Raw genomic sequence first — 13,148 nt, forward strand, 5'->3', positions numbered from 1 at the left:
ACAAAAAAACCTTGTGCCCAAAACAGTCACTTCCCATCCTTCTCTCCCTCTTGGCCCCTGGCAACCACTAATATACTTCCTGTCTCTCTGGATTTGCCTATTCTGGATACTTCATATAGATAGAATTATAGTGCATTAATCTTGTGACTGGCTACTTTTACTCAGCACAGTGTTTTCAGGGTTCATCCATGTTGTATCATGTATCAGTACCTCATTTTATTATTGCCTAATAATTGCATGGATATACCACATTTTGTTTATCCATCCATCTATTGATGGATATATCAGTTGTTTCACTTTTTGGCTATTATGAATAATGCTGCTGTGAACATTCATGTACAAACCAAAGTGTTAATTTTGTTCAATTTGTTAAAATATTCTTTAAATTGATAAGATTATTTAAGATTTAAAGATCATTTAATGGATTCATGTCTAAGTGTTACCAGTTACTAAGGGTTGAATGACTGGATATCAGTAAGTTTTTTGAAGGTCTACTAAAATTTACTTTAGAAAACTAAAGAAGATATTCACATGTCAATTTTTCAATTTTATAGTAAACCAGGTATAAGAAACCAACTTTTTAGTTTAGCTACTACTTTTATTTCATAAAAACTAAAACAAACCTGAACGTAAAATTTCCACTTAATAGCACAACACATTACCCAAAGCAAAAGGTACCTGGTTGGAGGAATCTTCTAGTCTCTGAACCAAGGAATCCCATCTCTGAGTCAATTCCTCTGAGTCACTGTTGATCTTCTTGGATGCCTTAGGATTATCAAGTAACTGACCCACATCCTGGCCAATCTCACTCAGCTGATCCAATGCTTGACGCTTCATTTCCATGTCTTCCTTCAAAATCTAGTATTTCAGATACTTATTAGATGACTCCCTTTTAACAGGACTTTATCTTCCTGTTCCCCAGTCAGGAAATGTAAACATGTATATTTTATTGTAAAATTCACCTGCCTTGCAATTAATTCCCTAAAGCTAAAACATAAGACTCCTGGTTCTAGATCATTACATGGCAGCATTCCAGAGTTAGGTAATGAGTCTATTCACTAAATTGTATTAACCGTTGATATAAAACAGTAAGATATCATAGGCTTACAAGACAGATGCTGACAATGACATCACTTACAGCCAGTCGTCGAACACTGACACTTAGTTCCTTTTGGTCTTTGAAGTTGCTCGTCTGGACTTTATTTAAAGCCTCTTCTTTTTCAGTTAACCATGCTTTCAACAAGCACTACAAATAATAATCAAAGTTAGAAATATATTTAGGGAATCATTTGGTAATTCAATTCAATCAAGTTCCAGAATCTCCAATTTTTATGTTACTAGAGGCTTATCCACATCTGGGATAAGAAGGATTTCAAGCACCTAAGCCTGAGGCATAAATGACCCAGGAAGGCATCTTTCTTTAAGATATTACCCTTCTCAGATTTGCAACAGATCAACCTGAAATTAGCCCCACTCCTGGATAACTGAACCTAATTCTCAGGGAAGTAGGTGGGTCTAAAAGGTTAAATCCAACTATCCAAGTCTCCAAAAGAATCACTTTATAACTCTCTAGATGCAGAGGGAAGGTCAGAGATTTTCTTGTCTCAGCCCCTCATTTTAGGGAAGAAAGAGACAGAAGCCAAATTATATGTCCAAGATCTCTTGGCTTGTTATAACTGCAGAGCCAGCTCAAAGACCCACACCCCGAAGCCAATGGTTTTTCCATGCATCTTGCAGGACAACCACACTAATGCTCCAGATTTGACAGCAATTATGACTAGAAGACAAAGTTTGAGGATAGTCCAAAGTCAATATAAAGATCTTTAAACTTCATTGGCCAGTGATGCATGTCTTTTAGGCAGAAGATATTTAGCAAAGTAGGGAGATAAACATGAAGGAGGAGTAAAAACAACAAAAATGGCTGCATTGGGATAATTTTTCCCAAAATGTAGTATTTACCACAGAAACCTTTTTCTATAGAGTTGAGGGGGGAAATTCTTGGTCATGTGTTTGGAATCAACTCTTTCTCTAGTTATTTTATTTACCAGTTTATTTAACAACCATTCTCTGCCTTTATATTCCACCAAAAAAGGACAAAGATTAGAAAATACAAGACAAATATGGATCCTGTCCTCAATGTAGTAAGAGTGATAAGATACGCACAAAAATAACTGTGCCACCAGTTAGAAAGTGCAGACACCACAAAGAGATTGCTTACAGTTTTGAAACGGTGGGGAGGGGGAGGGAGTTTATAGGTGACTTCATGGTCCTAGATGGATATGTCACTGGCAAAGCCCACTGGGGTACCGGGAAAAATAAGGTGGAACCTAGGTGATAAGTTCTAACCTCCTCTTTTGTGCTTAGTCTAGTTTCACTTGCCTATAGGGGGCCGTGGGCAGAGTCCTTGCACCTAACAAGGTGGACTGGTTCCCAGAGGAGACCCACCATGCCCAACATCTCAGCTCGGCAGCCGGTGTGCAGAAGTGCTGTGCATGACACCTCAGTCCAAGATGGCGGCAGCAGGCCATGTGCAGAGAGGCTGCACCCAGCACTGTATAATCTGGAGCCATGAGCAACACACTTGCACCAGACCCGCGAGAACTCCACCCCCTCCCTGCCAAGAAGAACCCGCTAAAGCAGCTCCGCCAATGATTGTTGGGGAGAGCATGGACTCCAGAGCGCAGGCTCACTCCTCTCCATTCTTTCCTCAAAGAATAAAACTTTCCGACTTCCCTGGTGGCGCAGTGGTTAAGAATCCGCCTGCCAATGCAGGGGACAAGGGTTCAAGCCCTGGTCCGGGAAGACCCCACATGCCGCGGAGCAGCTAAGCCCGTGTGCCACAACTACTGAGCCTGCTCTCTAGAGTCCGTGCTCCGCAACAAGAGAAGCCACTGCAATGAGAAGCCCGTGCACCGCAACAAAGAGTAGCCCCCGCTCGCCGCAACTAGAGAAAGCCTGCATGCAGCAACGAAGACCCAACGCAGCCAAAAATAAATAAAATTCAAAAAAAAAAAAAAGAATAAAACTTTCCTTTGCTTCTGAACCAAACTAGGTTTCATTCTATTGGCTCGAGCATCACTGGGCAAGAGGGCCCTTGTAGGAGTCGGACTCGAAAGGGTTGGTAACAGGTGGGGAGAACTTAAAAATAAAGAGATGGGTAAAAAGGCATTCCGAGGAAGATGCCACACTTAAAAACACAGAGGCTAGAAAACCAGTTCGCTCTTCCAAAAACATGAAAACAATACAACAAAATCCATAAGCAACCTATGATGCACCATGCATTGGGAAAAGAGAAGTGAAAAAGGACCAGCACTACTCTCGTGGCCTTGACAGTCTAGGAATGGGCTACAAACTGGGAATTCAGGATTTGAGCACTGGGTACATGGAAGGACGGAGGGAAAGTTAAGTTTGGAAAGGTAGGTTAAAGTCAATCACAGAATACCTTGCTTGCCACACTTGGCTTATGCTGCAGAAATTTTGAACTAATTCTCAGAGCCCATTTCTATCTTAAAGCCTCTGCAACTGAGTGAACAATAATCCCTTGAAAGATTTTCTAATTCAGACACAGTTGACTGGTCTCATTCTCTTTAACAGCAAATTATCAATTAAGTACCAATGTTGGCTTCAGTTCTACATTTTAACACGATTTCTCCTTCCATATCACTAACAGAAGGCCATTCAAAGGTCATTTTTAAACCTAAGGTAATAAATGGCCAAAATCCCAGCCACTCTCTATTTTTAAATATTTTTAATTACCAAATTTTGATTCTTTCCAAATTTTAAATTATTTTACTTAGAGAAGTAACACAATGGTTCCCTAGCAATCAATGTCTCCCACAATCATTAATGAAGTAAAATTTTAATTATTCTACATGACTCATTGGCCTGAATTAAAGGGACTAAGTAAATTTAAATCTTTGTAAAGCGAAATGTAAATATTTCAGAAATCAGAATCAGGTCCATTATGAGATTCTTAATAGGACAATTCTGGTCTTGGGGGCAGGTGGCAGTAACTTACAACTTCACTGGGACAAATTTTGCAACCTGCTTTTTAAGATGTTCTCTCTGCCACCATATTTAGTAAATCACAAAACATCATACATCTGTTTTTATTCCGTGAAAAGAATATAGTCGCTTTTTGTGGATGGAAATGAAATGCATTTAAAAGACTCTCAGTGGACACTGAGATGTGGGAACAGAGTATCTGCTTATTTTCTACACCACAACTCTTTGGCATTTTGAAGAAAAGTCTTGCTTATTTGTATTCTGTTTTGACGGTTGCTTTTCTGGAAGGATGAAGATGGGCAAAGGGCCACCACTCAGACTGAAAACTTAAAGTGGCAGCTTTACACCAAAGGTTCATTTTCTATGTTAATCCTTAGTGAAAAAAAAATTAACTAAGTGTTCAATCAATGGTGTTACTAAATAATATTTTCTTATTAATTTCAGTAGTTATCCTGATTAAAAATCACAAAAAATTCTTGTGGTTTAAAGTTCACAAAGTATTGAATGGATTCATTTACCATTATGTACTGAGCACAAACCATATGCTAGGCTGTATGGATACAAGTTCAAATACATTACCCAACACAAATGCAGTAAAAATTATGTCAAGCAAATCCTAAAAGTAGCATATCTAAATACTAACATTCTCAGTAATGAACAAAGTCAAATTATTATTACAATGGAGCTAATATATAATGCAATCTCTATGAATAAACTGCATGATAAAATGGACACAAAGCTGACTTTTAACATAATAAATAATTATTTGTAAATTTTCCTTTTGAGGAAAAATAAACAAGACTTTATTCTAATGCCATAATTAACGATGGGTTTATTTTTCACCACTTATTTTGCCCATTATGGATAACAGCTTCATACCTGTTCTTCCAGTAATTCCTGCCACAGAATGTTGATTTCCTGTAACCTGTTCCAACGTTCTTCAGTCCATCGGCAGACGGCTGTCCAACGTTCACCGAGTTTCTAGAAAAGGAAGAAACCATCCTTTGTCAACAAAGCTTTAAGAGATAATTAACACAATCCTTAAAGAAATTCTTGGCATCCATCGTTCTCTATTACGGAGTAGCAATTTATGAAAAATATTTTTATGAAAGTTGCTTTAAATAATACAGATGAACCCTACAAATTTATAGATGAGAAAAACTAATTTCCATAGAATTCAATTATTTCACACTACATAGCTAGAAAGTGGCACAACTAGAACTCCATCCTGTAACTTTTGACCCCAAATTCCTGCTCTTTTCCATTTTATTGTGGTTTTTATATGAGAATTTGACAGTTTCACATATACCTTCGAAATAAAGCAAACATTTATTTTCGGTGCTTCCATTTTTTTCAGGCTATAATTATCTTTAAGACAAAATTCAGTGCATCAATTGTTTCTTAACCATCTTTTACATGCCAAGACAATTTTCATCTGTAGTACCAAAATTATGAAAAAAAAATTTTAATTTATAAAAACTATGTTTTGAATGAGAGAATTTCTGTGAAAAAAATACTTAATTGATTTGTTCTGTTTACATTGCATGATCCATAGAAAATTCCACAAAACTTAGCAACAGAATATTACAAGTATTAGCAAAACTAAATAAATAAATTTGATTAATTAAAAAAAATCATTCTTCATGATGACTTCCCCAAAAATTATTTTATTACCACTTTATAAATAATGATTAACAAATTATAAATTTTATTTCTTCATTACTTGCTTGGGAGCAATAATTATTTAATTAATATTATCTTATTTTAATATTTAATACCAGAGTGAGCTTTGCATAGCTCAAAGGGTAGAGAACGCAGAGCCAGAAGACAGGTCTGTTGTCTCAGCATGAAAACTTATTGCCTACTTAAACCTCTGAATTTCCTCACTATTAAATAGGCAAGACATGAATGCCTACCTCTCAGATTACTGTAATAACTAAATACTACTGCACCAAAGGCTCAAAATCACTGGCTAATTTTAAATGATACAAAAGAAAAAGAATTTCATATGATAATTTATAGTCTGAAAGTTACTGAAAATCATCAACTGGCAACATTATATCAGATAATCCAAGTATTATTTAAGTAAAATACCCTTGAACAACAGGGGTTTGAGCTGCGGGTCCACTCATACTTGGATTTTTTTCAATAAATACATTGGAAAAAATTTTGGAGATTTGTGACAATTTGAAATAAAGACGAAGCACATAACCTAGGGATACTGAAAAAATTAAGAAAAAGGTATTCATAAATGCATAAAATAGCTCTAGATATGCATATAACACAAAATATTGGGTTGGCCGAGAAGTTCGTTCAGTTAATAAATATGTTACTCAAAGTTCTTGGTGAAAATGAAAAGTGTGTCTTTTATTTTTCCTTAAAACTGAACGAACTTTTTGGCCAGCCCAATATGTCCTAATGGACTGTTTGTTACCAGTAACGCCTCCAGTCAACAATAGGCTATTGGTAGTTAAGTTTTGGGGAAGTAAAAAGTTATACTTGGATTTTCAACCACTTGAGAGGTCAGTGCCCCTAACCCCAAGTTTTCAAGGGTTAACTGTCAACCAAAAACTCTCTTTATAAAGACTTATAAAGATACACTATAGTCACTGAGCAAAAAGAAGCAAGGTTCCCAAAACTGGTGTTGACATTCACACATTGATCTATCAAAGAAACTGGGATATTAAATCCCACACGGCTGAAATTCTCAAACTTTACATTTTTTTTACGTATTCACTGGGCCCACTCCCAGGGACTTAGGTCTGCGTAGAGCCCAGAAATATGCATCTTAACAAATTCGTCAAGTGATTCTGAGCAAGAAGTCTGTGGACCACTTGTTGAGATCAGTTCTTATGCTTCCACATCTTATTCATATGCCCAAGGAAGCTGTGGACCACAAGCGGCCCCAACCATTCCCTAAGGGCTGAAGTAAAGGAATGATACCTAGGTTCTCCTGTAAACCCCCATGCTGTGGAATCCCAACTGGGAAGTACAACCTAAAGAAGATTGTTCTACGATTCTAAATAAATAGTGAGACCGAACAGGAAGAAGAGGGGCAATGTGCAATTGGGGCTCAGACCACAGGTCCCTTGGGACAATCCTACTTTACAGGGTCCTTACCTGTAACTGATCTTCCAGAATAGCTGTAGCACTCTCGCCACTGTTTTCATCAACAATCACCACCATGTGAGTTAGGGAATTTACCTTCACCTGTTCAGCCTCAAGATCATTTTGCAAACTCTAGAGAAAAAATTAAGATAAACCATTATGTCTACTCTTTCTCATTTATCTATTTAAAATCCACTCAGTTGTCAATAGTAATTAAGGACACTTAATGAGGCATGGTGTTTAAATCTCCAATCATTAGCTTAAGTGTTCTACTAATGAAACAAACCCATTATACATCTTTACATTTCATTACGAACCAAAGCAGTTTGAAAATGCAATGTCATAACAGATTGCAAATGGGATGTCATCACTTTTATTATTTTTATTCCAAGTTTTGGCCAAAAGAAAAAGAAAAAAGGTGTCCCATAAACAAGTAGAGCGCCTATAGTAGGAATTAAGAATATAGAATCATTAAGTCAATAAAGTCCCAAACTTAAATACACATAGTCAGAGATCATTTTATCTAGTGCAACATGGTATAAAGTGACAGATAAGTCAAATGCTATTTGATAGTCAGAAGCTGTTCTGATTTGTTACCCAGGAAAGCAATTAGGGGTATACAGACAATTTCTCTTCCCACTTCTTCCATGGGAAGAGCATTGTAGGTCACAACACATACGTATATAGGTAATTTATTCAAATACTACCAATAGTGTCATCAGATGCCTTGAGTTTTTGTGTTTAATCTATCCCTAAAGCTTTATTTCAGTTATCTAGATATTTCATTGAAAAATAAAATTCTTCAGTTCGCAGAGAGGCTATTGTACTCTACCTTTCCTTGACTATGAAAAGTTATCTCTTACATTTGTGACCAAATTAAATCTCCCACCAAATTTTGAATCTTTACCTAGGAGAAGAAGCAATAGCCTTCCTGAAAGGATTAGGTACAGATCAATCTGAGGGTTTCCTTATTTCCCCACACACTGCATTCATGCAACACCCTAGGGTTCTTAACCACTCATAGGTCCAAAAAAAAAAAGCCCTGAGAATCTTATGAACACTATGTACTTTCATAAGAAAACTACACATACCCACATAAAATTTTACCTATGCTTTCATCCCTGGCTCAGAAAAGTAACATCCCCATGCACTCTACCCTACTGGCTGCTGAATAAAAGAGCACACTGAAGAAGTGTCCCATCTCTGCACTAATGATAGAAGCCATCGGCTCCTGAGAATGCTGAGTGCTGCTTTTTCATATTTGATAAGGTATAAAAGAAATATGAGCCAGATTTACTTTATGATCTTCTAGCAGCTTTTGTAGGGATTTTAAGTCATCATCTAGGGGGCAAGTTTCCATCTTCTGAATGCGTTCTTCTGTGAGTGTTAACCAGGCGGAGAGCTGCTGTAGCTGCTTCCTCTGCAGTTCCATGAGCACATCATGCAGCCTGTCCGAGGGGAACACAGTATTATTCCCACTCCTTCTTCCCTTTGCAACAGCAAATACACACTCCAGGCAGCAAGGAAATGGGGCAGGGAACACATTCTTGTCTAACCATTTAAAGTAGCATTTGGTCTTTAAATACAGAAACCAGCCAAAAAAAAAAAAAAAAATTATTTTCTTCCTAAATGGAGTCAATTAAATGCAGTCAAAGAATGCAAATAACAGCACCCTCTATTTGTATCAGAATCATTGTTTCTTCAATCAGGAATTCCTGCCTACTAAATAGGTGGAAATTGCCATGGAATGCAGTTTGCTCCTTAACACACAATACACGAAACAAAATGAACCATGGGGAAAAAAATACTTAAAAAAATGTTACATGGGACGAAGTGAGAGAGTGGCATGGACTTATATATACTACCAAATGTAAAATAGACAGCTAGTGGGAAGCAGCCACATAGCACAGGGAGATCAGCTTGGTGCTTTGTGACCACCTAGAGGGGTGGGATAGGGAGGGTGAGAGGGAGACGCAAGAGGGAGGAGATATGGGGATATATGTATATGTATAGCTGATTCACTTTGTTATAAAGCAGAAACTAACACACCATTGTAAAGCAATTATACTCCAATAAAGATGTTAAAAAAAAAGTTACAAAATAGAATTGGGGATAAATATAACATAGTGCTGTCTTCGTATTAGAATTAATGGTTAGCCAATTTTAATACTGCAAAGTCCATATTAAATGTCTTTGCTAATTTCTGTATTGCAACTTTTACCTTTTCATTTGGTTAACATATCAAAGGGGACATAAAGATCATACAAAATTCCAGCAACACTACATAAGAAAAGAGTCAAAATTTTACAAGGCAAGTTCTCTGGTTATCTTGTTCTCACAGACATGCAGACTTTTACTTGTGCTAAACTGGGCAATGCTGTCTATGGAATAGTGTTCCTTTCTGAGCTTCCACTCACCGGGACTGTCTGTCCATACTTGCCACCCTTAGTGCCTCCCATCTGGCATTCAGAAGGGTCATTTGTTCCTGAATCTCAAACTCCTCTTCATCTGACAGAGTTCCTTGTGTTATCAGCTGGTTTCCTGCCTGCAGGACATTGCCCACACTGCTCTGGTGCGCCGTCAGCTCCATCATAAAAGCCTGAGAAGGTACATCATTATGATTTGTGGGCTGCTCAGTGAAGAAGAAAAATCTTAATAAATTGTTAATGTCTAAATATTAATGCTGTGAGAAAAAGTAACCATGTAGAGTGCAAATAAATAAGACTTTGATCCAATTTTTTAAGCTCTGAATATAGGGAATCAGCAGCTGCCTGAAGGAAAAAGAATAGATCAAAGAGGACGTTACACGTGATAACACCAGCTAGTTTTAAGTAAATGCTGATTATGCTACTGTTAGGTCGTGAACATGGAATTATGAGAAGATACAATAAATAAAGCACCACACTCACCCAAGAGAAAGTGCTTAAAGAAAATGACCATTTCTATTATTTTCAAACCAAAACAGCAAATCAGACCTGCCAATTAATATATCAACACCAAGAAACTACTTAATCAAAAGAATTCTTCACATAATCCAATCACTACACTGCAATATATCCCTGAAATAGTAGGAAATTTTCAATATATAAAATTACACAGGAATAGTGGATATGAGTTTTCTTAATCATACAATAAATAAAAATAATCACTTCCTGGGGAACATTCAAATCTAAAGATTTGGTGTATTAATTAGCCATTTTGTGTTTTAATTATAACAATACACTTCAGAAACAAGCAGTACTATGCACTGATTTTTTGTCAGTGGCTTCACAGAATCTACAAATTACGGTAAGATTAAAATCCGAAATCTAATTCCAGTGCACAGTTAAATCACCCACACCAATTCTGTAACAAAGCCTTATTTAAATATCACAAGTCTTAAAATATGCCATGACCTTTCTGTGGAGCAGAATTCAGTAAACAACAAACATCAGGGTACAGCCCCTGATTAAGGCACAGTCACCATGGCACACATATCCTGCTCATCAGCTATAGATTATTTACTTCGTGGGTTGCAAACTGGTCTTTGACTTCTTCAACATCATCGGAAATGTCATCCTGCTCCTGGAAAGTGTCCTCGGCAGAAAGCAACCAGGTCAGCACTTCCTCCAGTGCTATCTGATAGCTGTCCAGATCCATGTCAACCTCGGTGACAGTGCTGGGGGTTTCAGCTCGGGGACCCTCTTGCTCCTCCTCTGGCGCTGAGCTCTATAAGAACAAAGCCAAGAAAACTCACAAGCGTTGTGAAGACCAGAAGGTGTTCAACAAAGACACACCGGATGCAGAAACTAAGGTAGGCACCACTGTGTCTTAGGCATCCACCTGATTCTCAGGAGCTAGGTGAGCAACGCCATGAAATAGAATGCATTTATTAATGCTAGGATGGCAAAGCGTACAAAAGCTGCATCACTCATGGATTCTGTACTCAGGGACATTCTAATGTAGCTGGGAAGAGACAAATAACCCACATGAATCACTTCTGAACAAAAATAAAAAGGCTATTAACAAAGTTATAAATTCCATGGGTCCAACAAGGAATGCTATTTGAATTCGCCAAGGGCTAAAATAGGAAGGTTTCATAGAGGATCTGGAACCTGCTGGGCCTTGAAGGATGGATGTCATTTAAAGAGACAGAGATTAGAATCCTGCTTTGACCCTAGTTAAATTGCTTTTACTGAATTGCATTTTAGCATTGCATTTTAGACACTGAAAGACAGCCACACATACAGGCTGTCGTACTGATGATATTTTTTTGAGGCAGCTGCCCTCTAGTTTACTAGAGGTCTTTTTTTTTGAAGAGCCCGCGGAATAAGTTATTCCAAGTTCCTTCTAGGCAATGAAGTATTTTCTTATATACTTTAGAATCATATAACCAAACCTACCACCTCTCTCATTCATTTGTTCCCTTCCAGAGCAAAAATTCTTTAAAATTTGCCTACAGCCTGTCTCCACTTTATCACCTCTCATCCACAGTTTTTATGTACTATCTCAAACATACACAAACGTACAGAGAACAATATAAGAAATGCTCATGTATTTAACAGCTACATTTGTTAACACTCCCTTTCATGCTGATTAGGCACTGGTCCCCACCTCACACCTGGAAAAGCTTTTGCCAGTGTTACCAATAACCTCATTGACAAATCCACTTTTCTAGCATCATCTTTAGGATGACCATGTAATGAGCAAAAAAACAGAACATTTTGGATAATCAACAGTACTAGAACAACACACATAAACCAGAACTGTTCCAAGCAAACCCGGAGGTCCGGTCACCTTATGTTCCTTAAGCTCTCGGTGGCATTCCCTACATCTGACCAGTCCCCGCCCTCTTGAAGCTCTCCTTTCCCTGCTTCAATAACACCATCTTGGTTTTCCTCCTAGTTCAACAGCATTTGCCAACATGTAAGTAATGAAGCTCCTCAAAATTAAGTCCAGGGCCCTTTTTCCTTCTCTCTATGTACTCTGCCTGCACGGCTTCATCCATTCCCACTGGATTTAAAGAACCATCTACATCCTGCAAACATTTACCTTTATATTTCTGGCCCCAAACTCCAAACTCCTATGTCCTACTTCCTTAACATCTCCACTTCAATGTCTCATAGGCATATCAAACTTTGTCAGTATTTAAACCCTACTTTTTTTCCCCCAAACCTCTTCACGCTTCCCATTTCAGTAAATGCCTCCTCCATGCACTTAACCCCTCCAGCTAAAAATCAGGGAGCCAGCCTTGGTCTCCAGCTTTTACCGCCCACATTTAATACGTACGTATAAGCCATTCCTACCTTCAAAATTCATCTCAAATCCATCCAGGCCTTTCCATCTTCACAACAACCATCTGTCCTCAGCACTGCAACAGCCTGCTACCAGTGTCTTTGCTTCCCCGCTGCTACCCAGACTGCTACCTCCACCACCCACTTCTCAAAGAGCAGCCAGAATGATGTTTGGAAAATGTAATCACATCATAAGACTTCCCTGCTTAAAATCTTTCACTGCTTTCTCAATGCTCTTAAGATACAATTTAAAATTCTTAACATAGTTTACAAAAATACTGTGACAGCAAGAAACAGAGTGAGTGTGTGAGAGTGTGTGTGTGTGTGTGTGTGTGTGTGTGTGTGTAGGGTTGGATTTCAATTAGGTTAATCAGGGAAGTCTTCTCTGAAAAAGTTCCATTGAAATTGAGGAAAGATGGGAATCTTGCCATGCAAACAGTGGGTGGAGAAGCGTTTCACAGAGAGCAACCCACATGTACAAGAATCTTGGGGAAGGAGAGGAAGAAGTCCACCACAACTGGCGTGCCGTGGCCTGAGATGAGTTGGGGCGGTGGGCTGGGCCTTGTAAACCACAAGAGGAGATGGGGTGTTTAATTAGTATGAGGGCTGGAACAGAAAGAAAACACACACCAAAGATATTCTGGAGGAAGAATCCAAATGGACCCGGTAAACAACATGCAGCAGTTAAAAACAATGAATCAGTGAGCCCACAGATGAAATGATGGATGATTAGGAGAGAGATGGTGCCAAAGACAGAGAAGG

The 13,148-nt window shown here is 38.2% G+C and overlaps 1 protein-coding gene across 7 annotated transcripts in view; it reads right to left on the minus strand.

Annotated features, from left to right (window-relative positions):
• UTRN (utrophin) overlaps positions 1 to 13,148 on the minus strand; it is a 519,047-nt gene that overhangs the window by 371,772 nt on the left and 134,127 nt on the right. For all 7 annotated transcript variants that reach the window (XM_061207128.1, XM_061207126.1, XM_061207127.1 and 4 more), the window contains 7 exons: positions 10,618 to 10,821; positions 9,531 to 9,712; positions 8,411 to 8,561; positions 7,126 to 7,245; positions 4,885 to 4,986; positions 1,139 to 1,246; positions 679 to 858 (listed from right to left, as the gene is read on the minus strand). In XM_061207128.1, the coding sequence (XP_061063111.1) occupies positions 679 to 858; positions 1,139 to 1,246; positions 4,885 to 4,986; positions 7,126 to 7,245; positions 8,411 to 8,561; positions 9,531 to 9,712; positions 10,618 to 10,821 (1,047 nt within the window). The remainder of the gene's footprint in view (positions 1 to 678; positions 859 to 1,138; positions 1,247 to 4,884; positions 4,987 to 7,125; positions 7,246 to 8,410; positions 8,562 to 9,530; positions 9,713 to 10,617; positions 10,822 to 13,148) is intronic.

Source organism: Eubalaena glacialis, chromosome 12 (assembly GCF_028564815.1).
Source record: "Eubalaena glacialis isolate mEubGla1 chromosome 12, mEubGla1.1.hap2.+ XY, whole genome shotgun sequence".
In the NCBI taxonomy this organism is placed as follows: Eukaryota; Metazoa; Chordata; class Mammalia; order Artiodactyla; family Balaenidae; genus Eubalaena; species Eubalaena glacialis.